Source organism: Linepithema humile, chromosome 6 (genome assembly GCF_040581485.1).
Source record: "Linepithema humile isolate Giens D197 chromosome 6, Lhum_UNIL_v1.0, whole genome shotgun sequence".
NCBI lineage: Eukaryota > Metazoa > Arthropoda > Insecta > Hymenoptera > Formicidae > Linepithema > Linepithema humile.
In genome coordinates, this window is record NC_090133.1 from 12,199,834 (window position 1) to 12,226,418 (window position 26,585).

Consider the following 26,585-nt stretch of genomic DNA (forward strand, 5'->3'; position numbering starts at 1 on the left):
TTTTTTTATTCAAGTAAATATTTATAAAAATCAAGTAAATATTTATTAAAATCAAGTAAATATTTATTAGAATCAAGTAAATATTTATTAGAATCAAGTAAATATATATTAGAATCAAGTAAATATTTATTAGGATTAAAGTAAATATTTATTTGATTCAAATAAATATTTATTTGATTCGAAGAAATATTTTTTTCATTCAAGTAAATAATTTTTTAGATTCTAGTAAAAATTTACTTGAGTGGAACAATACAAGCGCGCGCTGCGCGCGCGCATTTATTATAATAATTTTATAATTATGAAATTTAAATATTTTAATTAATTTTTTTTTAATTTTAAATAACCGTCAAAATAACCTTCACTCTCAAACTATCAAACTATCAGAATAATCGAGATAACCAATCAGCGTCGCGGAAAAGCGTCAACAATACTTTCGATACATTCTAGTATCGATCTTTCATGCCTTTTTTAAGAGAAGCCAGCTAGCTGCAGTTTTATATTCTGCTTCTTGATCTTGTCCCAGAGCGGCCTCCGATGCGGACATCGTCTCAGGCATGCAGAACAGACTTCATAGACCCGATTTTACGATTTGTCGGCTTTGAAAAGCTCAATTTTTATTCATATGTATTATTCAGCGTTCTAAATCTACATTATTTTCTCTAAATATATGCATAATTTATCTAATTAAGTATGATGATATGTGACGTTAAAATAATCCCACTAAACATGAAACCTTCAGGTGATGTTACATTCGAGAAAAATATATCTTATTTAAAACATTTCATAATAAATATTTATGCAATGTTGCATAGAAGTTGTGGTAAAACGTTTTATTTCTAAAGTCTATGGAACGTCGCAAGAATATTACATTTCGGTAATTAAAAAAAATATTTAGAACTTTTAAAATGAAACGTTGCATAACGTTCAAGCAACATCCAGTTTGTAACGTCACATAGTAAACGTTTTACAACATTTAGAGAACATTTCCTTTTTAACGTGTCATTAGTAACATTTAAAACTGTTAGTTTAACGTTATATATGAAACGTTTCTAAAACATTCATAATAGAACGTTACATGAATCTTTCATGTAAAACGTTTATTTTGGAAGATCGAAAAACATTGCAATAACATATCTAGTATTACTAATCAATATACTTAAGTATCAGTAATACTAGATTAAATGTTTTAACAAGTAAGCTAAGTTTGTCTTGCTCGCTTTCGTGCTGAAAGTGTCATTCTATCTTTTTTCACTGTGTAATGAGCAAGAAAGATAAACTGATGCTTTCAACAAAAAAGCGAGCAAGACGAACGGGCTATTAAACGTTCAGTCATTGTTGTTAAACGGACCGCGGGTTTTTCGCGCGTGGCGACACTGCCTCCGCCATTATGCGCATCTATAGCCTGTGTATGTAGCAAGGCACCTTGGTACGCATTGCAGTTTCATTTAGTAGTGTGTTATATACCGTGAAGTTTTATAAAATAGGCATTTGAATAGTGCAAGTGACCTCTGCAGAATTCAGCGAACGTAAGTATTAATTGATATTTGTAATAATATATATGTAAACACGTGTATAAGAGTTTATACATAATCTGCAATATTTCAATCATTCTCTAGGTCATGCGACGTGTGATGTACTTTTAGCATTCTCGTTTATTAGAAACACAGAGCCAAAATTTATCTACGTGTAATAAATATGCATTCGAATAGTGCAAGTAACCTGCAGAATTCAGCAAACGTAAGGATATTAATTGATATTTTTAATAATACATATGTAAACACGTGTATAAGATTTATACATAACCTGCAATATTTCAATCATTCTAGATTGTGCGACGTGTGATGTACTTTTAGCATTCTCGTTTATTAAACATTTAAACAACTTTTGTATGACTGTGTAATATATAATAATGACTAAATTCAAGAAATGTTTTACAAGTCAAAGACATTTGCGGCGAGTAATAAAAAAAGATTTAATACAAATGTTACAAATTAATCGGAAAATAATACAAACAGATAATATTAAAAAATTTATACAAAATGAGAATTCTTGTGATAAAAACTCTTCCGTCAATATTATAACGGGTGATAATGTTTTCGTCGATAATGTAAGAAGCGATACCGTTGATGAAGCACCTCCTGCTTCTCAGGATAATTCTTTAGTCGATAATGATTTATTAGAGTCGATACAATATATTGAAAATATTGATGACGATAATATATATAAAAATGAATCGTCAGTGTTTGAAGAACGATGTGGCACACTTCCTGCAGTTGATGATTTTATAATAAATGCGATTCAACAATGGATCTTGAAATATAGACACTTACTAAGTCAATGTGCTATAAATGATTTATTGAGTATACTAAGATTGCCATTTCCACAATTTCCAAAAGACTCGCGAACGCTTTTGAAAACACCTACTTCATGTCCTTATGAAATTATAAATATCTATCCTGGTTTTTACTGTCATCTGGGAATAGAAAATGGATTACGCAGAATACTTAACAGTAGTTTTATTTTAGAAAAACTATTTCTGGATTATAATGAAGTAATATTACCTATCTGCATAAATATTGATGGTTTGCCAATATCGAGAAGTTCAGGCAGTCAATTTTGGCCAATTCTTTGTTATATAAATTTGTATACTATTAGTGAAAAATGGCGAAAGCCATTTACTGTTGGAATTTACCATGGGTTTAAAAAACCAGCTGATGCACATCAATTTATGAATGCTTTTATAAACGAGTTTGTGAACTTAGAAAAAAATGGTTTTAAGATAAATGTTAAAATAAAAGTTAGTAAACTTCTCTGCGATGCTCCAGCAAAATCGTTTGTTCTATGCATTAAAGGTCACACAGGCTACTCTAGTTGTACTAAATGTACCGAAGAAGGAACTTTTATTAATAGAAAAGTTGTATTTTTAGAGAATAATAGACAGCTAAGAAATGATATAAGTTTTAAAGATAAATTGGACGAAGAATTTCATAAAGGTGTAAGCCCTTTTGAAAAATTGAATATGGGTTTAGTATCACAAGTACCTCTCGATGGTATGCATCTTATATATTTGGGGGTTATGAAACGAATTTTAATATTGTTGATAAAAGGAAAAAAAAATATTTGTTTATCTGAAAGTGATAAAAAAAAAGTTAACGATGAGCTATTATTATTTAAAAACTATTTGCCAACAGACTTTGTAAGATTACCAAGAAGTTTGGAAGACATAGAATATTATAAAGCCACAGAATTACGACTGTTTCTATTGTATACCGGACTTGTTGTATTAAAAAACATAGCAAACAAAAATGTATATGAACATTTTCTGGCTCTATCGTGTGCCATTAGAATTTTAAACAGTTCTGAATTATATTTAACATATAATAAATATGCTCTAGAACTCTTACAATATTTTGTACAGAAATATACAATAATTTATGGACATGAATATCTCACTCATAACGTACATGGTCTAATACATTTGCCTGCAGATTGTGTTGAACATGGTCCACTAGAAAATTTTAGCTGCTTCAAATTTGAAAATTATTTGTTCGAAATTAAAAAAAAAACACACATCACGATATCCTTTACAGCAAATTTGTAACAGACTCAAAGAACAAGAACAAGTGGGACAAGTTAATGATGAGAAATATCCAATATTACGGAAACAATATAGAATCCAAGTTCAGAATGGACAAAATTATACTTATTTTAAAGCGATTGATATTGAAAAGTATAGATTAAATACATCGAATCCAGATAATTGTGTCATATTGAAAGACAAATCTGTTTTTTGCATTGAAGACATTTGTAAAAATAATGATTCGTCAGAAATATTTGTAAAAGGAAAAAGATTTATCGCATCTAAATTATTTTTTAATTCACCGTGTTCTTCTCAATTATTCCATATTCAACATGTGCAAAACTTGGCTAATGATTCTTATACAATTAATATTGATAATATACTTATGAAGTGCATCAAATATCCGTACAATAATGGCTTTATTATTTTACCGATAATACATAGCCAATGTGTAAATGAAAATTAAAACTTACATAATTAAAATAATATAATTAGATTAAAATACAAAGGGTACTTTTAGAAAGGCTTTCAAATAATTTTTTACTGCAGAATGTTAAAATATTAAAATGTGAAATATAAAATATGAAATATAAATAAAAATATAAAGTATAACATTAAGTATAACAAAAATAACAATCTAAAAATATAAATATAAAATAAATTAAAAATATAATATTGGCTCAAATTATTCAAATAAATTATTAACAACAAGCTACAGAGCCCAAGCTGGATTTTCGTGCTTAATTTATTAATATATTATAACAAATGTTTAGGTCAATCTAGACGTTTCGACCATCTGGTTGTGGTCATCTTCAGTAGTTAGTTATTATAAAATTCGGAACATATTAATAAACAATCGTTACTTATAAAACTAATTCGGATATTACAATCTTCTTATATTCGTTACATTTAAAAATTGTTTAGAGGACAACACATCTTGAAAGTCATGCCTCTTCTAATAACACCAATCTTAAGATCATCAGGAAGGAAATCATGTTTTACATTAAACATACACGATGTCCTTTTTAAGACTTGAATTGTGGTTGATTGCAATTATTCTAAAACCAGCATGAACCAATGTCTATTTTTATCTTTATATTACTTGTTATTTATTAAAATTACTAAAAATATTCTTACCTCAATGCATAGCAGTACCGTCATGTTGTGTTTTCGTGTAAACTTTCTTATTTTAAAAAAACTAAGAACCAAAACTAAATTCGGTGTAGCGAGTCAGTTTGCTAAAAATGATATTGGAGGTCCGTGTCGTTTGAGTGGACATGGCAAACTAGTTGAATATCATAGAGGATATATTAGAGAACTCGTATGTGAAGGAGATTCGTGGTGGGAGAGTGAGTGATCTTTAAGCAGTAAACAAATTGAGAACTGGCAAATACAAGTTTGGCAGTAACTCAGTATCGTTCTGCTTATTGAGACTCGTTTTTTGCCGTTTTATGTGCAACATCTCGGAAATAAGCCTTTTGCTATAAGACATTTCCTTGTCTAATATTTCTACATTCTCCCAATCCATTTCATGGTTTTTTTCTAATCTATGACAAGAAATGACAGAAGGGGATCCCGTTCTTTTATTTATATCCGACTTGTGTTCTTTAATTCTAGTTTTCAATTTTCTCTTTGTTTGTCCCTTTGTGTGGTTTAGGAACTTAGTTAAGATAAACAAAAAAATTGAATGGTTAGTTTCTAAACAGAACATTGATAGAAGAGCAAGTATCAAACCAATTGCTTTCAATACTAACAATGTGAAAACACATAATAATTTTGGATCTGATATTAATTCGAATATAATAATAATGCCTGACAATTTCAACTCTCAGTCGACCTTAGACGACAAACATAAAAAATGGTTCGTTAATTTATCAGATGTTGTAATTCCCAAAGAGGTCGAGCTTTTGTTACAATTGGGAGAACGTTTTAACATGCCTATCACGGAAAAAATGTCGATGTCAATTGAAGTCATAAAAAACATTGAAAGAAACATTGAAAGAAAGAGTGAAGATTACAAATGTTCTGTTAGAAATGATACTATATCAATTATAAATGGGTTCTGTAAGGGAAACTCCCGCAATAGTGTTGATGACAGAAAGTTACTCAATTGGTTGTACAAAACAAAAAAATTTATAAATGAAAACCCTGATCTATTATTCACCAGGGCTGATAAAGGCAATAGTACAGTAGTCATGAAAAAATCAGAATATATGGAAAAAATGGTCGACATACTTTCTGACACCAACACCTACCAAATTGTTAAAAAAAGACCCAACTAAAATATTAACTGATAAACTGAGGTCTCTACTTGCCAGATGGAGAGAGAGAGGTTACATAGATGACATAAAATACAGGTGTCTTTTGGAAACGGACGGAAACACACCTAGAGCCTACGGTTTGCCAAAAATCCATAAAGAAGGATATCCTCTCAGAGTAATAGTATCTTCGATTAATAGCCCGTTATATAAGATAGCTAACTTTTTACATGGAATCCTTGCAAACAATGTACCTAATTCGAAAAGAAACATAAAAAATAGTTTTGATCTAGTTGAAAAGTTGAACGGTGTTTTTTTAGAATCGGATCATTGCCTTGCTTCTTTAGATGTTGTTTCTCTTTTTACGAACATTCCTGTTGAAAAGGCAATAGAAAGCATAAAAAACAGATGGGAATGGATTAGAAGGTACAATTCCATACCAATAGAAGAATTTTTAATTGGTATCAATTTAGTTTTAAATTCAACGTATTTTAGTTTTAATAAAGTAATTTACAAGCAAATTTTTGGCACTCCAATGGGTTCTCCTCTCTCTCCAATAATAGCAGAATTTGTGTTACAAGATTTGGAAAATTCAGCAATCGAACGTCTACCTTACAAATTACCGTTTTATTTTAGGTATGTTGACGACATACTATTTACGGCTCCAGAAAATCATTTAGACGAAGTTTTGGAGACATTCAACTCAATGCATAGCAGATTACAATTCACATTGGAAAAAGGAATAAATAATCATATCAATTTCCTAAACGTTAAACTAATATCGGAAAACAATTTTATTAAATTTGATTTGTTCCACAAACCTACTTTTTCGGGCAGATATTTAAGTTTTTATTCGCATCATCCCATGGCACACAAAAAAGGTGTTATCATTGGCTTATTTGACAGAGTTGTAAAGTTAACACACCCACAATATTGGCACAAGAACATCGAGGAAATGATTCCCCTACTTTTAATTAACGGCTATCCATTGGAATTAATTTTTAATAGTATTAACGAAAGACTTAAAAAATTTAGCAATAATTGTTGTAATAAAAACAAAAATAGCAATGATAGAACGGGTTATTTTACGATACCATATATAAAAGAAACTTTTGATAAATTCACACGGAACATGAAAAAATACAATCATCATTTAGCCTTTTCGTGTAACAATAAACTTAATAGGTTTATAAAAACAGGGAAAGACATTATTGAATCCATGAGCCAATGTGATGTAGTATATAAGGTAACGTGTCATGATTGCGAGGCTAGTTATGTGGGACAAACAAAGAGAAAATTGAAAACTAGAATTAAAGAACACAAGTCGGATATAAATAAAAGAACGGGATCCCCTTCTGTCATTTCTTGTCATAGATTAGAAAAAAACCATGAAATGGATTGGGAGAATGTAGAAATATTAGACAAGGAAATGTCTTATAGCAAAAGGCTTATTTCCGAGATGTTGCACATAAAACGGCAAAAAACGAGTCTCAATAAGCAGAACGATACTGAGTTACTGCCAAACTTGTATTTGCCAGTTCTCAATTTGTTTACTGCTTAAAGATCACTCACTCTCCCACCACGAATCTCCTTCACATACGAGTTCTCTAATATATCCTCTATGATATTCAACTAGTTTGCCATGTCCACTCAAACGACACGGACCTCCAATATCATTTTTAGCAAACTGACTCGCTACACCGAATTTAGTTTTGGTTCTTAGTTTTTTTAAAATAAGAAAGTTTACACGAAAACACAACATGACGGTACTGCTATGCATTGAGGTAAGAATATTTTTAGTAATTTTAATAAATAACAAGTAATATAAAGATAAAAATAGACATTGGTTCATGCTGGTTTTAGAATAATTGCAATCAACCACAATTCAAGTCTTAAAAAGGACATCGTGTATGTTTAATGTAAAACATGATTTCCTTCCTGATGATCTTAAGATTGGTGTTATTAGAAGAGGCATGACTTTCAAGATGTGTTGTCCTCTAAACAATTTTTAAATGTAACGAATATAAGAAGATTGTAATATCCGAATTAGTTTTATAAGTAACGATTGTTTATTAATATGTTCCGAATTTTATAATAACTAACTACTGAAGATGACCACAACCAGATGGTCGAAACGTCTAGATTGACCTAAACATTTGTTATAATATATTAATAAATTAAGCACGAAAATCCAGCTTGGGCTCTGTAGCTTGTTGTTAATAATTTATTATAAATATAAAAGTAAAATATAATTACAAAAATAAATATAAATAAAACATGAATATAAATATAAAATATAAATATAAATTAAAATATAAATATTTAAAATATAACAAAATATAAAATGTAATATGAAATATAACTAATACTAAATATTGTAATTAAATATACTAATATAGTAGTTCAAATATTAATATAGTTTAATTAAAAATTTAATTTGATATGGCCTCCATATGCGAGAAATTAAATGCATATGGGTTCCAGATATGGTCTGTCGTAGAATTTGTGGAACAACTACATGAAATAGAAGTTGTACCAATTTCATGGCTAGTTGTATTGAATAAGCAAAAGACTTTATGTAAATGGCCGCCTAAAAATCCCAGGAAATATATTCGGAACAATATACAACCGGACAGCAGCTGGAAAGAGTACAGAGTGCAAGTTTTGATTCAAAGTGGTAAGAATTGTTCAAGTTGATAATATATAAATTGCAAAAATAAATACCCAGTTTATTTTTATATTTAATAATTCAATGATTTGTAAAGAACTTTATGACATGTCGAAGATCTGTCTTTAATACAAATTGAACCAAATAAGTCATCACAAGAGGCAGAACACGAATAATGATTTCAATCCTAAATGCATTAAAAGTATATCTTTCTGTCTTTACTGTAACTTTCTTTAATTGCAGATTCCTATCAGAAAGCTTTAAATTATGCGAAAAAGAAATCAAATTCAGAGACGGACACATCATATTACCAGCTAGGAAAAGGTAAACGAAGAAAAAAGCACAAAAGCCAAGATGTCACTGACCATTCCGATAGCGAATCTACACAGAGAATGACACCGCCTCCTTCTATAACCATTCCTCACGATACATGCACAGGTATAATGTACCAATTATTGAAATTTATTCAAATAGATATCACTAATATAATAACTCACATTTTTTCCAAATCATAAACAACATTTAATACATGCGTGTTTACATATGTATTACTATTTTTTAGATCCATGCGATAAATTACTTCACCATGAAGCAATTTTGCCTTCGTAAGAACTCAATAATGGTTATTATTATTATATATTTTTATAAACAATAATTGTTATTTCTTATTTATCTAGTCTTTGCACATATAACACTCAATACATCAAATTATAGAAGAAACCGGGGAAGAGGAATCAAATTATAATAAAAATATCGAAGACAATACTGCCATTGAAGAAGAGAGTGATGTCAATAACAATAATGGCACTCCAACCGAAAAAACATCAGATAAAGTCAACAAACAAAGGACCCAAGAAAATAATATTGCTGCAACACCAAATAGAAATGAAGATTATGCAATGGAGGACATTATTGAAGAATTACCAACAGGTATTATTAATTTTAATATTTAAAAACTTATTATGTTTATATCTTATTAAATAAGCTTTATATATATCTTATTAAATAAGTGTAAAATGTGAAACATAAAAAATACATTTTATATTTTATGTAACTTACAAAATAGTTATGTAACAAATATTGTACTATTTAATAAATATTTTTCAGATAATCAAGCAATATTAAAAATTTTACAAAATGTTGTGGCAACCAGGAGAATGGTAGAACAGCAAAATCAATTTTTAAAACAATTAGAGTCTCAAATCAATATCGATGCTGCTTCAAACGCAGTTGTTGCAACAAACCCAAACATAGAGCATATGACGAATAATACAATTCCCACAAAGCCTTTTAATAAATATAGAAAATTGTTAGAGTTTGACGATGACTTGAGAGCAAATATAGTCGCATCAAAACAATTAGTATAAATTCTTTTAATTATTGTTTTAAATAATTTTAAAAAAATTACAATTACATTAAAAATGAAGTCTGATGCTACACGTAACATAAATTGTTTTTTCTTTCTTGTGTAGGAAATGTTTTTCTATTTATTAGGAGGACATACTGCTCAAATGCAAATTAAAAATGGATTGGAGAAAATGTTTACCAACAAGCTGGGGTCTAAATGCTCTTGGTTTGGACGCAAAGGAAATTATCAGTTGAACTCATTATATATAATGGAAATTTTAAAAAGTATGTGTAGAAGTCAATATTTTGTTCCTCTTATATTTAATCTTTTACTTTTAACAATTTCGTCACTGATGACACAAAGGGAAGTTATACATTTCATTTGCTTGCTATCGTTTCTCTTATTAGTTAAAAAAATAAGAAAATTATATATTTTTTGCAAATTTCTTTTTTAATTATGAAAACAACATAATCTTTGATTACTTTTATAGATGCAGTAAGAAAACATTTCCATACGTACACAAACAGAAACTTTCAAGATAATGTATCCACATGGTTTAAATACGCAAATACTAGACGTCTGAGAGAAAAAGCAGGTATATTTTTCATGACTAATAAATATACATGATATTGTTCTCAAAATATATTTTCTAACACTATTAAAAAAATCTATATTTGTTACAGGCCAAGAGAAACGACAGCAAAACATCGACCAAAATATCGATGAATAGATACAATAAGGGGGAATAGATATAAAGGGAAGAAAGTGAGACCATATCGATCGGTAAATAGTGTAACGGTAATAATCTCTCCCCTTTTCGAAAGAGCATTATAGTCACGTTGTGGAGAAACGAACCATTCTTAATATATATTTGACAAAATATAAGTAGATAATTATATTGCGATTCAGATTTATCAGATTGATTTTTTGGAAATAATGTTTTTGAGTTTTCGTTATAATGTAAGTTACAATAAGATATTGTTCTTTTTTTCTTTTTTTTCTTTGTTTTTTCATAAAATGTTTACAAGTTGTACGTTTTTTTTATAATGATTTATCCTCTTTTTGAAAGAGCATACGTTGAAGAGAAACAAACCGTTTATTTTAATATATATATATATATATATATATCTAACAATAATATATATGTATAAGTAGATAATAAGTAATCTAACGAATCAGACCTATCAGATTGATTTACTTCAAATGGTATTTCTCGTTATAATTTAAGTAACAATAAGATCGTTCTCTTTTTTTCCATTTTCTTTGATTTTTCGTAAAATTTTTGCACGTTGTACGTTTTTTTATATTTAATAAATTATATTTTTATAATTAAGACTTTTTTTTGTGCCAAATTTATTTTTTAATTGAAAAAATTGGCATAGATTTTTCCATTATATTTTATATATTTTATTTTATTAAACTGAATATAATGAATTTTTAAAAAAAATATGTATCGAGAGAGAGAAAAAGAGACCATTTGGAATTTATCAATTTATCATAATTTCCGGAATGCCAAGCGATCATGCTTCAGGATACATAAAATGCGCTTATTTCGAGCTTACCTTTATCTCCAGTCTATTGAGAAGTCTATTGAGAAATCAATTGACTAATTGTAAGACATATATACATATATATGCGGTTCCATATATGTGATAATATTGTTAAATGTATTCGTATTTTTTAAGTAATTTTCATGCAATTTAAAAAATTAATATAAAACTGTGATGTCTATAAAATATATATTGATAGATATAAAAAAATATATATATAAAATGACATGAATAAATGTATTATATACCAATTGCGCTATATCTTGATTGTATTCCGAAATTCACTGCTAATACTGAAAATCTATATCTATATCTATAGTTCACGTCACGTATATTATCGATTTCCACTATTGGCGATAAATTTCGGAATACACCCGACACTCCCTATACAAGAATATTACTGCCAAAACCAGATAACTCTATTTTTTCATTATTTGAGATAAGGAATAAGAAAGATGATATTTAATTGTCTGTAGAAAATAATTAATACAAAATAAATAATTTTTTGTTAATTATTTTCTACCGGAGAATAAATGTCATCTTTTTTATCCCTCAACTCAAATAATGAAAAAATAGAAAATTATCTCTGGTTTTGGCAATAACCCGACTGTTTAACAAAGTTTCAAAAACGTTACATATGGAACGTTGTGCACAAACTTTATAATAACGTTCAATAATAAGTTTATCAATTGTTTTACAAACGTTACGAATGGAACGTTGCAAATAAATTTTTTAGTAACATTTTTATATGTATTTTATAAACGTTTTATAAACGTTGCACGTGGAACGATGTGCACGAACTGAATAGTAACATTATATGTATGTTTATTAAACGTTCTACAAACGTCACAAATGAAACGTTCCATACAAATAGTAAATGTGTGAGGACATTTCTGGTTGTTACGAGGTTGTATAAACGTCGCCACGACAACACAACAAAAGTCGCATAGCTTGAATGTAACATCCTTGCAATGTCGTTGCAACGAAATTTTGTTTAGTGGGATATTATTAAAATATTGCAACAGACAAAAATTTCTTACGTTTGCACATGAGCAGCCTGTTTTGACGAGGAAAAATCTTGATAAGTTTTTATCGCGCGCTTACGTATGTATGATATGTATCGTGGATATACGGATATCTGACAAGAAAGAAATAGTCATTTGCCAGCAAATCCGACTCGCGCATCTAGTTTCTCTAGATATTCTTTCTCTAGAAAGTTATTCAAAACGCGTGTGTATCTGTATGAGATTTTTACGAGTATATCCGCAAAAATTACGCAAGACAGGGTGAGTTCGATAGAGTTGCATCCTAGAATTTCCACATTCAACAAACAGTTGCTTCCAAGAAAGTTATAAAAAATTGAATTTTATACAAGATAAACTAATTGTTTAAATTAAGAAAAAATATACAAGTAAAAAATATCTAAATAATTTTGCAGAAAAATTTATAATATACGCCCTAATTTTTTACATATTTTTAAACTCCTTTTTTATTTGAATACAACTTGACAGCTTGAGGAAATGTAAACAATTGTCGTAGAAACATTTATAAATTGCTAATCAATATTGCCTTGACAACCATTTAAATATAAACTGTCAAAATATATTTTTTGCACATGACATTGAGATAACCAATCAGCGTCGCGATAAAACTGCAACAATACACTTCAATACTTTCGAGATTTCGATACATTCGACTATCGACTTTTCATGCCTTTTTTAAGAGTGAATGTTTCAATCCAATCTTCATCTTCAAAATGCTTATTTACAGTTTCTTCCCACCAATACTGATTTTGGATTTTCATCTAGAATCGCTTAGGTATACGATCAAGATTTTTGTGTGCTTTCAGAAGTGTGCAAATTTTTGTTATTGTATTTTGTTGAATATGTAAAATATTTTGCCAGAGTTTATGATGATTCATATGTATTTTGTATAAATTTATATATTTTATAATTTTCATATATGTATTAATAACTTGTAAGAGAACTGTAAGAGAGAACTCGTTATTTCTTTCTATGTATGTATACGTTTCTCTCTCTCATGTATTGTGGACTGCACGCGCTGCGGTTGCTATGCGTGCGATTGGTTGTTGCTAGCGCATTATCTGGCGATTGGCTAATACAGATGCGTTATCGGGCGATTGGCTAATACTGATGTAACCGAGGAGGAGATACAAGCATCGGGATGCAAGGCTCGTGGCTTTTTGCCTTTGGCCGTGAGACAGTGCACATCTCGATAAGTGTACGAGGTGTGATCAAAAAGTAAGGTGACTTTTCATTTTTATAAAAAAATATTCATTTATTCATCCAAAATTATGTTATCCCCTTCAAAATAATCCCCCTCTGATACAATGCACTTGTGCCAGCGCTTTTTCCAGTCGTCAAAACATTTCTGAAATGCACTTTTGGGTATTGCCTTGAGCTCCTCCAGCGATGCAGCCTTAATCTCCTCAATCGTCGCAAATCTTCGTCCTTTCATAGGCCTTTTCAATTTTGGGAAGAGGAAAAAGTTGTAGAGGCCAAGTCTGGTGAATACGGTGGCTGAGGCATGATGATAGTATTGTTTTTGGCCAAAAAACTCACTAGTAACGACGTGTGCGCAGGTGCATTTCGCTGACACACGTGTCATACCCAAAACATCCGTTAAAATTGATTGGCATGAGCCAAACGATATGTTAAGATCATCAGCTATTTCTCTAATCGTGATTCGACGATTTTTCAACACAATTTCTTTCACTTCCTGAACATTTTCGTCGGTTTTTGACGTGCTGGGGCGTCCAGAGCGAGGTTCATCGTTAACATTTTCTCGGCCCTCTTAGAATAACTTATACCATTTATAAACATTTTTTTTGCTCAAAGTTGACTCACCGTACGCCACTGTCAACATTTCAAGAGTTTTTGAACACTTAATACCATTTTTTACACAAAAATTAATACAAACTCTCTGCTCCATTATTTTCAACAGCAAAAAATCGCCGAGCACGCAAACACGAGTCTAACCTTTATGCCTCTCACATAAAAACAACACATGCTATATAGTCAAAACCATGGTGGAAAGAAACAAGGTGAGTTATTCTCGTGGTTGCGCAGTAGTCTAAAGGTAGTGGGGAGCGGACAGCCAATCATAGGGGGCCCATTTCATGAAAATTCAGTATGGCTTGATGGCTGATGACATGCTTTATTAACGTATATAAAGTGTATACAGTGTTCCTCTTAAAAAAATATATAGTGTTCGTGCAGAGAGTTTTCTTAAATTTGGAAAAGACCGATGTGACCATCGTGTAAGTAATAAATGAATATATAATATGAAGATTTGTTTAGAGTTTGGTGTAATATGTAATATTATGTGACTTTATCTTTGTAGACAGTATGCCGACCTGTTGCATTAAAAATTGTAATAGTCGCAGTTCTCGTGCATTTAGCGATAATGTAATGTTTTATACATTCCCGCAAGATGCCGATTTGCGTCGAAAATGGCTCGAGGCTTGTCACAAAAATGTCAATCATCAGATTAAACATGGTACATATTATAATTTAAAATTATGCATGTCATTAGCGTATTTCTTATTACAATAATTGTAACAAAATTAACTTTCAGAACGAATATGCGAAGTGCATTTTAAAGCAGAATGCATAAACGAGCAACTGACGAAGCCACAGTCAAACAAAGTCCAAGCACGTGTAATAGACTTAAAAAGAGATCCGTGCCAACTGAGTTTCTGGACTTACCGAGTGAACAAAAGAAACGGTTACATTCGTTCCCACGATTTTGTGTCAATAAACCGCCAAAAAAATTACTTCGGTAAGAATAATAAATCATTCATATGATGCATTCATCATGCAAGATTATTGAAATAAAGAAAATGAGTTTAGAAAAATATAATTTTTGTACAATATATTTATTTGTTATTTCAGTATAGTCGTTTTGTCATTATCATTATTTCGTTAATAAGTTTTATTTTATTTTACTGATGTGTTCTATATGACATTTACAGTACAGGCGTTCCAACCTACACTGAACTTGTCGCATGCAGCAAAGATGCTGTATGTGCATCGGACTTTACTGAAATTCAAGATAGTTCAGTGGAAGGCAAGATACGAGGGGAAAACATGGACTTGACTGAAGGGTACATATTCTCATTCTCTAATGTCAATAATGTTCTCCGTACAAATAGTACGGAGTATTGAGTTATTTCATATTATTGATTGTTATTTATTTACAATTTATTTATTATTATTTATTTAGAATTAATTTTATTATTTATTTTGTAACAAAAATGTAAAGATTTATTCATTATTATTATTTCTTTTATAAAATGGAAATTTTAAAAATGCTTTTTTATGAAATGTAACAGTACTGGAACAGCAATTGTCGCCAAAAGTACTACATGTACAAACCTAGAACTTGCCAACCTACCAACAAGTTCAGCGGAAGGATGTATACGAGAGGAAAACATCGGCTTCACAATAGAGTATGTATTCTCTACTCTTTACATTATGCAGAATATATTATTTATGTATTTATTTATTAATAAATTAATTCAGGACTGGACGAAAAGTTGAATATTCAAACTCGTCGAATGACATGCTTTTGGCGCGGTTGAAAGAAGTAGAAGAGGAAAATGCTGAATTAAAAGTACAGTTGCGTCAAAAGTGCGCGGAAATAAACTGCATGAAGAAGGACGCACAAAAATATGCCGAAAAAATAGCGACTGACATTCTTCGCAGAATATTTACACCAGGACAAGTGAAGAAACTTATGTCTCCAATGAAACGTCGAATTATTTGGACAATCGAAGATATCAGATCGGCCGTTGCTCTTCGATCCGTAAGCTCAAAAGCGTACGTTTATTTACGGGAAGTCCAGAAAATTCCGTTACCTTGTATCGCAACGCTTAAACAATGGATTGCCAATTTCACAGTCAAGCCTGGCGTTCTTACTGATGTGTTGCATATTATGAAGTTGCAAGGGCTAAATTTATCAACTCCCCAGAAATTAACGGTCTTGACATTCGACGAGATTTACGTGGCGAACAAAGTCGATTTAGAACGCCAAGAACAACAAATATACGGACCTCACAAGACCTGTCAGGTTGTGATGGCTCGGGGTTTATTTTCTAAATGGAAGCACCCCATTTATTATGAATATTCGCAACCCATGACAAAAGAAATTTTATTAAAAATAATCGATGAACTGCACAAAATTGGTTATGTTGTAGTAGTCACAACGTGTGATATGGGTCCCACAAACATGGGTTTATGGAAAGACCTAAATATAGGCATTGAAACAGAAGAAAAAAAGAATCATGCCGAAAAGCAATGCTTTTTTGTACATCCAACTGACAGCACATTGAAAGTTTACGTATTTGCTGATGTTCCTCACCTTATAAAATTGTTAAGAAACAATTTCTTAGATTCAGGATTCGATATCGATGGTCAACATTTGAACAAATGTCTTCTAGAAGAATTGTTGCATATAAATTGCAATGATTTAAAAATCGCATTTAATTTAACAAGAACCCACCTTGACGTTAAGGGATTTCAAAGTCTACGAGTGAAACTAGCTGCACAGATATTTTCGCTCCGTAACGCAAAGGCCTTAGAATATTGCGGAAAAAAAGGATACTTGTCAAAGAACAACTGGCAGGCAGTGGCAGATATGTTGAAATTGATTAATAATTGGTTCGACATTCTTAATAGCCAATCGAAATTCGGCAATTATGCTGGTTCGCGTGCTTACGGGATTGCTCTGGAGGAGCAAAACGCATGTCTCGATGAAATGAGCAACTTCATCTTGAAAATGAGAGTGACGAAAAAATCATGCTTGTTGCCATTTCAAAAAGGTATCCTTTTATCAAATAAATCGCTGAAGGAGATCCTTCCTTATCTGAAAGAAAAATATTCAGATGAAAACTTTAAACCGGAGTATATTATTACTCGAAAACTTTGCCAGGATATTCTGGAAAATTTTTTCTCCTATATACGTGGTATGGGTGCAACAAATGACCATCCATTGCCAGTCGATTTTCGTAACCGATTGAAATGGTACATTCTGGGCAAGCATTCCGGACATGCCATTTCGACAAGGGGAAACGCTGAAAGTGATAATGACTTGCTTACGAATTTAAAAGATATCCAATCCGATATTGCGTATGAGCGTTATATTTTGGACGAACTTGAGAACGACGACTTCGCAGCGGAGGCTATCTTATTCGAAGAAAATAGCAATTTTGAAAGAAATGCGCAAAATGTAGATGAAAAGGATGAAAATGAAGAGGACGAACTTGATAGTAATGGTACATACTTTGGTTAATGTTAAACTCGAATATTGAAATGCTTTTGTATATTAAGAAACCATTAATTGTATATTAATAAATCATTTTTTTTAATTAACAAGTAGTTACCTTCATTAGTAATTAGCTTATTAATAATTAGCTTTATTAGTTTTATTAGTAGTTACTCTATTATTAGTTAGCTTCATTATTAGCTAGTTTTCAAGTAGTTTATGCGTTTTCAGCCATCACATTTTATTTTTTTATTATTTACATTTGTCTTTTATAATTTGTAACAGCTACCCAAATAACAAATTACTTAGCAACAGAAAATGAGTGGGCCTTGTTACAGGAATTTCAGGCGGACATCGGAGCAAGAGACATCGAATTACAAGCGTTGGAATACATAGCTGGCTATGTAGCCCATCGCTTCCGCCATAAATACAAGCATTTGGGCACTCCTACTTTAAATTTACCTCCGCGAGATGACTGGATCTCGTGTATTTCACGTGGAAATTGTATTCTTCCTTCCAACGATTTCATGGAAGCAGCAAAAACCATGCTGAATTTAATATATTTCATGGAGAATTTTTTAATATGGAAAATAAAATATTTGACAAATTAACGGTGAAAGTATGTGCTAAAATTAAATACAAATTTCCAGCGGAAGTAATCGCGTGTTTGATGCGAACCAGATCATACATTAGGTTGCGCAACATAAATAACAAAATTAAAATGAACAATGTTATAAAAAAAAAAGAAAAAAAAACCAAAAAAATGTGCAATCTAGTTTATATTTAGCTTATATTTATTAATAATATTCAAATTTGTTAAATTGTTTAATTTTTCAAATAATATATTATTGTTATTTTAATTTACAATACTGTTTTGATTTTTTAATCAGCTGTGAACGTTTGAATTTTGCGCGCATAAAATGGGTCCCCCGTGATTGGTTGACAAGCAAGTCCCCCAACTCTTTGCCGCCATTATGCGCAATAACTCACCTTGTTTCTTTCCACCATGGTCAAAACTGTGAACACATGATCGTGACGAGTGTACCAACACAACAACAAAAAATTTTGAAGCTAGAGTGTACAGAGCGCGCGAAATTCAAAAAGTTACCTTACTTTTTGATCACACCTCGTACAACAATAAACTCTGTGATGTGTTATTCGGTTCTTTACATCCGTCACCCCTCCATCCCTCGTTAAATCCTATCTAATAACATAGTTATTATTATCGGTTCCTGACAACAGTTCATGTTATAAACTAACTGAAAGAATATTTACAGTTCAGAAGTGAGATAATGGATGATCTACGATTGTGAAAGATCTACAATAATCGTAGTGAAGTGACGGATAGAACTTTCATATCAGTGTCTCGGTCAGTGCGTGCCACCTTTAGACTTTATTCTTCGTCGTGGTGAATGCACGCAGCACGTGGATGGTACATCGCTTTTTCCAATCGTGTTTATTGAAAAAATCACGCGTTCGTAGCTTGCGCCGCCATTTTGTGCTAGAGGTACATTGCCTTTTTCGACCGCGTCATTCTCGTGAGAAATTACGCGATCGTGGCTCGTGCCGTAATTTAATTTTTATTGTCTAAGCTAGTGCACGTTGCACGTGAAGAGTGCATCGCCATTTTCGACATCGTTGTTGTGAAAGACATGCGGTCGTGGCTAGCGCTACCATTAGATGCATTTGTGCGGGAAGGTCTCCCATTGGCTGCAGACTAGGCTTCGCTGTTATCTGTTTCCGCGCGTTGTTTGTTCGGTGGAACTTTCGGGTAACACGGGTCAAAATAAAGAACAAACGATTATTTGTTAGCGTTTTGTTTTTTCAAGAAGAAGAGGGTCGTGCGTGTTGTCGTGTCGACGAGCGTCGGACATTTTATGTAAAAGAAAATTTGTTGAACGGTCAGTGTATCGCAGTCAGACTTTGCGTTCGATGACTTTACGTTCAGTGATTATTCATGTCACGCTATATTTATTATTATCAGACTTTGCGTTCAATGGTTATTCACGTCACGCTATATTCGTTATAATGGATCGACGTCGTCTCGAGAATCGCACAGTGAGACAGCTCAAAAAAGAAGCTGCTGATTACGGTTTGACCCCCAAAAACACTCGTGACGCATTAGTCAATCAAATCTTGACACATCTCGAGAGCAATGGGCCGCTCCGAGATGAGTGCCTTGAAGCATCTACGGGTTTTGCTTCTTCAACAGCTCGTAGAGATGAATCACCATCTCATGAATCAGTGCGAAGAGAAGATTCACCTTCTTCCGTGTCAGTTCACGATGGGTTTGTCACTGCATCCGTCCATCCACCAGCGGATACAAGAAACGACCCGCTACAATGGTTTACGCAGTTTGCAGATCTCATGCGACAACAGCAGACGGAGATGATGACACAATTCGCACACATGATTTCCACAATCAATCTGAGAGGAGACGAAGAGCTCCACAGGTAATGTCTGGTCTTGCTTCTCACAGATCTGATTCAAGTTCTAGTGTCACCGGCCGTGAGGGCGGTTCGGTGTTGGCTACGCTTCCAACGGCGCAAGCAGTTACGCTTTTAGCGTCCCAGATTCCATCGTTTTCGGGCTCAGATGAGGAAAACGTCGAATTATGGGTGAAAAAGGTCGAGCGAGTTGCTCGAATACATGGAGTCGCTCGAATACACGAAGTGATTCTTCTGGCGGTCTCAGGCAAGCTCACCAAAACAGCCCGTGATTGGTTCGATTTAAACACTGGCACAATCAACGAGACTTGGTTCAGCTTTAAACAAGCAATTCATGGAAGGTTCAAGAGGACCGTGCCATATCATGTGGCAATGCAAAAGGCCGAAAGTCGCAAGTGGTTGTCCGGTAAGGAATCGTTTCACGAATATGCGGCACATAAATTGAAGCTGTTACAGAACCTCAATCTCCCGGAAAAAGAAGCCATCAACTTTTTGATTAACGGAATCACCAATCCGGCACTGCGTGGCATGGCTACACTTTTGGGCGCTGAGTCTACAGATAAATTTTTGGAACAGATGCATGGACTCACAATGGCTTACGGTGATACAAATAAACGTTCGCCGCCAATTTACAAGAAGTTTGACAATGATAAATCGAAAGGTTTAGTTGCATCAAATGGAAAGTCTACTAATTCGTCAAAGGATACTTTTTGTGTCTACTGCCGTACAAAGGGGCACCTGAGAGCAGATTGTTTCCGATTAAAGAAGAAGGAGCAAGCCAAAAAATCATCGTCTTCATTGACTTCTTCTGGTACTGCTGTTGCGGTCGTCGAGGAGTCTCCGTCTCCCAGCTCAACGGTTGCGTCAATTAGCGGACACAAATTAGAAGTCTCCGATCCGATTCTTAAGGTAACAAGACTTAATGATAGTTCGTGCGACTTAAATTCACTTCTTGATTCAGGTAGTCCGGTTTCATTTGTACATCCATCAGTAATTAATCGGCCTTTGTCAAACAAACGTTTAACGAAGAAAATAAGACTTGTCCGTTTAAAGCTATTAATGGTACTTCCATTCCGATTCATGGTTCAATTTCGGTGAACGTCCAATTAAAGGAACTTCCGGGTGTTACTCTTAAAGCTGATCTATTTATAATTAAAGATGATCATTTTTCTTTCGATCTGTTGTTTGGTAGAGATTTTGTAATGAATAATTATCTCACCGTTATATACAGTCCTGCGAAAGGTGTCTCAGACACAGTTAAACTGTTTTCTGAAGTCGCGTCTACTGAAATTGTTTCCAATCCTTCTGATTGTCTAGAATCAATTATCTCTGATATAGCTATCAATTTTGACATTTCGGTGAAACGAAAACTGATGGATATGATAAGAGAAGTCGATGAGACTCCGGTGCAACACGTCAATGACGATCACGCGGTCACAGTAGCACTTAAAGACAGTTCTACTTACGCGTATGCGCCTAGGCGTTTTGCTTGGTCCGAGAGGATTCAAATTCGGGATATAACTGACGATTTATTGAAACGTGGTATTATTAAAACAAGCGTTTCTCCGTACTGTGCTAGAGTCGTACCTGTGCGAAAAAAAAATGGAACTATACGGTTATGTATAGATTTACGACCGTTAAATGAGCGGGTTTTTAAACAAAAAAAACCCTTTTTCTCTCATTGAAGATTGTCTGATTTGATTAAGTGATAAAAAGGTCTTCTGTCTTCTGGATCTCAAGGATGGTTTACCACCAAATAAAGGTACATCCTGATCATACCAAGTATTTCGCTTTTGCTACGCCCGATGGGCAATTCGAATTCATTCGGCTACCATTTGGGTTTTGTGAGGCTCCAGCCGAATTCCAGAAACGACTTATTCAAATTCTTCAACCTTTGATTCGAGAAGACAAGGTTTTAGTATATATAGATGACATTTTGGTCCCTTCGGTCTCAACAGAGGAAAATTTAATCACACTTAAACAAGTATTATTGTTACTTAAACAATACGATTTTCAATTAAACTTTAAAAAGTGTCTTTTTCTTAAGAAAAAAATTGAATATTTGGGGTATATTCTGTCACCCGCAGGAATTACTTTAAGTCCTCGTCACACTAAAGCGGTCCAAGATTTTCCTCAGCCGCGTAAAATGGTTGAAGTCCAACGTTTTCTCGGGCTTACCAACTATTTCCGTAAGTTTATCAAAGACTATACGGTTAAGGCTAGACCTTTACAGAACTTGACACAAAAATCAGTTGAATTTGATTTCAATGAAGATTGTCTTCGTGCATTCCAGACACTTAAAAATGAATTTCTTCACCAATTTTACAGTTGTATAATCCTTTTGCAGCTACAGAGCTACATACAGACGCAAGTGCGACAGCTCTCGCAGCTATTCTGTTTCAGAGACAGAATTCTGGTCAATGGTCTACTATAGCCTATTATAGTCAGGCAACCAATAACGCTGAAGCAAAATATCATAGCTTCGAGCTAGAAATGTTGGCTGTAGTAAAAGCCATCGAACGTTTCCATATTTATCTTTATGGCCTGGAATTCACTCTTGTTACAGATTGTCACGCTTTGGTTTATGCCATCAATAAAGCACATTTGAATCCCCGAATTGCAAGATGGACGCTTCGTTTGCAAAATTATCGTTTCAAAGTGGTCCATCGAGCCGGCCATAAAATGCCTCACGTTGATGCGCTCAGTAGAATAGCGTATACTAACGCTTTACCGCTTGAAAGAGAGCTTGAACTTGAACAGGCAGCCGATCCTCGGCTTAAAGAAATTGCTGAACAGTTGAAATTTTCAGACAGCGATAAATTTGAGCTGATTGAAGGACTAGTTTATCGAAAAAGCCCAGATAAACCAAAGTTTGCGGTTCCAGAATCCATGATTGACAATGTTATTCGTGTCTATCACAATGATATGGCGCATTGTGGGGTGAAAAAGACTATTTATGGTATATCTTCACATTATTGGTTCCCGTCTTTGCGCAAGCGAGTACACGATTTCATAGGAAACTGTCTTGAGTGCTTAATCTCTAACACTGCAATTAACTCTAACGAGGGTGAATTACAGATTACTGAAACTCCTACACAACCTTTTCAAATCCTTCATACAGATCATTTCGGTCCGTTGAAAGAAACATCAGACAGTTATAAACACATTTTGGTTCTTATTGATACGTTTACTAGGTTCACTTGGTTTTTTCCCGTCAAAACGGTTTCTTCTAAAGAAGTTATCAAACATTTCATTTCTCTTTGTCGCATTTTAGGCAACCCTAAAGAAATCGTATCGGACAGAGGCACTGCCTTCACTTCCCAGGAGTTTGGTGAATTCCTTTGTTCTAGGAATATCAAACAACGCCTTGTTGCTGTAGCAGCTCCTTGGGCAAACGGGTTGGCCGAACGGGCAAATAGATTTTTAAAGTCTTCTCTAAAGAAACTTGTTGAGGAAGGTCAGGATTGGAGTTCCTGCCTAGACACAGTTCAGTACGTTGTAAATAATACTCTGCATTCTTCTATCAAGGCTTCACCTTCAAAATTGTTACTTGGTTTTGACCAACATAATCACGCTGACGCTCTTTTAATTCATCGTCTCTGTGACATTACAAAAATTGAATTTGATGTTGAGCAGGAGAGGGAATCAAGTCGTAGATTAGCGCTGGACGTAGCTGAGAAAATTAAGAGCTACAATAAGTCCGCGTATGATAAGAGACATAGAAAGCCCACGGCGTACAAACCGGGCGATTTAGTTTTGATTAGAGACTTGACAATCAAACCGGGTAAGGATAAAAAGTTAAAATCAAGTTATAAAGGGCCTTACAAAGTTACTAAGGTTTTAGATAAAAACCGGTTTGTAGTTCAAGATATTCCCGGATCAAGCTTAACGTCTAGGTCATATAACTCGATCCTCTCACCAGATAGATTAAAATTATGGATTAAGCCGACGGCGGAAATACCGCCAGAATCGGATACACATTAAATAAAGCATTGTATTGTATTTATTTTGCGTCATTCGTTTTGCGTGAATTATATTGTGTTTATAGTTAATTTGCGTCAAACTTTTGTTTTCCTTGCGTAAAATATGGTATTCAAATTTCATTTACTTGACAATAATTTAAATGAAATTTATTTTGTATTCATGTTGCATCATTCTTCCGCCATTCTTGCGTCGAATTTTGTATCGAATTTGCGATTAATTTGTAACAAACATCAATTGTTCCAGCGTCGAATATTGTGTTAATTTTATTTTTTCTTGAGATTTTTTCTTGCGTTAATGCGTTGCAATAGAATTATGATTAAATTAAGCGTTTTCAAATAAACGTCGCTATAATCCTTTAAAGAAGGAATATACGTATTGATAATCTGAGCCAAAGACACAGTTTAATATTTAAATATTCTGGTGATACTGTGCCAAAGACTAACTGTGATTTAATGTATTTATTTCGGCTATCGTATTATAAATAGACATCGATAATTCGCTGTAATAAGAGGTCGTTCGGGACGAACGATATTGTCAGGCTGGCCGAACTGTAAGAGAACTGTAAGAGAGAACACGTTATTTCTTTCTATGGGCTTGTTCGTTTTAGCTGCACTGGGGCAGCTCTGGGTCTGCTCTAAACAAGATAATACAGGACAAACTATTTATCTGTCCTGTATTATCCTGTGTAGAGCAGACCCAGAGCAGCCCCAGTGTAGCTAAAACGAACAAGCCCTATGTATGTATACGTTTCTCTCTCTCATGTATTGTGGACTGCACGCGCTGCGGTTGCTATGCGTGCGATTGGTTGTTGCTAGCGCATTATCTGGCGATTGGCTAATACAGATGCGTTATCGGGCGATTGGCTAATACTGATGTAACCGAGGAGGAGATATGAACATCGGGATGCAAGGCTCGTGGCTTTTTGCCTTTGGCCGTGAGACAGTGCACATCTCGATAAGTGTACAACAATAAACTCTGTGATGTGTTATTCGGTACATCCGTCACCCCTTCATCCTTCGTTAAATCCTATCTAATAACATAGTTATTATTATCGGTTCCTGACAACAGTTCATGTTATAAACTAACTGAAAGAACATTTACAAACTATTAATACTTTTTGTAAATCCATATTAAACCAAATAATATATATATATATATATATATTATTATGTATTATTATAAAAATATTATATATTATTATAAAAATTAAGAGTAATGTTTACCTTATAACGTTCACCTTCTTTATAGATTATAATTTACTAGGTTGGCAACTCTGACACTTTCATTTCGTTCTTATAAAGCCTTGTGTCCACGATGCTAGAACTCGGTCCGAGATCTCGGACCGAGGGAAAGTTACTAGAACTCGGATCATGTACACACTGAACTTGGATGCAAAACTCGAATAAGAAGCTCGAACGAAAAAATGCGTTGCGTCCCATTTTTCGGTACGAGTTATTGCGAGTTGTTAGATTTTACTAGTTTCTTTTACTATCTGTCAAGACAAAATATAAGATACTTATAGTGATACGAGATACTGTGAACAATATAAATAATATTTTAGTAAGTAATTATAGAATTGAAAAAATAAGAAAAATATAATTCTTAAATAAAATAAATTAATAAGATTAATAATTAATAAGATTTACATAAGTAGTTATTATTAGTTTTAATGCAGATTAAATTAGACATTAAAAATATATTATAACCTATATATACATATTATTTTTCAAGAAAAGTATAATAATATATAAAATTGATTTTCAGAAAAAACTTCTTTTATAATAAAAAATGGATAATAAGGAAAATGTTAAAATTTTATTAATGTTATATCAACAACATCCTTGTTTATATGTTACAAAAAGTGTTGATTATCATAATCGTATGAAACGAGATCAAGCTTTACAGATAATCTGTAATCAGTACAAAGAATTAACAGGACAACCACTAACAACTGAAATTGCAAAAAAAAATTAATAATTTAAGATCACAATATCTGGACCATCTAAATAAAATAAAACATTCGAAATCAAGCGGTGCATCACTTGATGATATCTATAAACCAACTTGGCAATATAACATAGATCAGAAAATCATCGTAAAGAATCGTAACTCGATTACAACGCTAACTATATTCAGCCAAGTATAAATATTATTGTTCGAGGACTCGGACCGAGATCTCGGATTGAGTTCTAGCATCGTGGACACAAGGCTTTAGAACATATATACTGGAAGGGGCATAGCCTATTTAAATACACATAACAAAAGTGTCCCCTACACACAGACTTCTATATATTACTAGACTGCTAACTCCTTATGTATAAGGCGTCTTCATTTCTTATGTACGAAACGATACATAAAGTATTCCTTTCTGCGCATGCGCTTTGTGATGTATGTCCCTACATGCTACACATTCACATATAAACACACATACATAATACAATTAACTAATATCTCGTCCAAAAAAC

The 26,585-nt window shown here is 32.9% G+C and overlaps 2 protein-coding genes and 1 long non-coding RNA gene across 9 annotated transcripts in view; 2 read left to right on the forward strand and 1 right to left on the reverse strand.

Moving 5' to 3' along the window:
• The window catches only part of Haspin (haspin), a 136,411-nt gene that overhangs the window by 89,758 nt on the left and 20,068 nt on the right, over window positions 1–26,585 (forward strand). The window lies entirely within an intron of this gene.
• LOC105667965 (uncharacterized) lies at window positions 1,104–11,655 on the forward strand. 5 transcript variants are annotated; one of them, XM_067357972.1, is made up of 9 exons: window positions 1,117–1,526; window positions 1,617–1,737; window positions 8,323–8,515; window positions 8,750–8,944; window positions 9,221–9,436; window positions 9,614–9,867; window positions 9,979–10,138; window positions 10,345–10,449; window positions 10,538–11,655. In XM_067357972.1, exons 2-9 carry the CDS (start codon window positions 1,696–1,698, stop codon window positions 10,582–10,584), a joined length of 1,212 nt encoding a protein of 403 aa, XP_067214073.1. In that variant the 5' UTR covers window positions 1,117–1,526; window positions 1,617–1,695; the 3' UTR covers window positions 10,585–11,655. The 5 variants fall into 5 exon arrangements, with proteins under 5 accessions (XP_067214077.1, XP_067214075.1, XP_067214073.1 ...); XM_067357973.1 differs by having other exon boundaries at window positions 9,614–9,666; XM_067357976.1 differs by lacking the exon at window positions 10,538–11,655 and having other exon boundaries at window positions 1,104–1,526; window positions 9,614–9,666; window positions 10,001–10,138; window positions 10,345–10,450.
• On the reverse strand, window positions 4,294–5,216 carry LOC137000667 (uncharacterized). Its single transcript, XR_010890940.1, has 2 exons — window positions 4,718–5,216; window positions 4,294–4,638 (listed from the first exon to the last, which is right to left on the reverse strand). It is a non-coding gene; the product is annotated as an uncharacterized lncRNA (long non-coding RNA).

Excerpts from the sequence above, each read along its gene's own strand:
- LOC105667965 (XM_067357972.1), top strand. The coding sequence starts at position 1,696 with ATGCATTCGAATAGTGCAAGTAACCTGCAGAATTCAGCAAAC. Across the intron at positions 10,139-10,344 it reads TATAATGGAAATTTTAAAAA|ATGCAGTAAGAAAACATTTC; the intron begins GTATGTGTAGAA and ends TTACTTTTATAG. Across the intron at positions 10,450-10,537 it reads ACGTCTGAGAGAAAAAGCAG|GCCAAGAGAAACGACAGCAA; the intron begins GTATATTTTTCA and ends TATTTGTTACAG.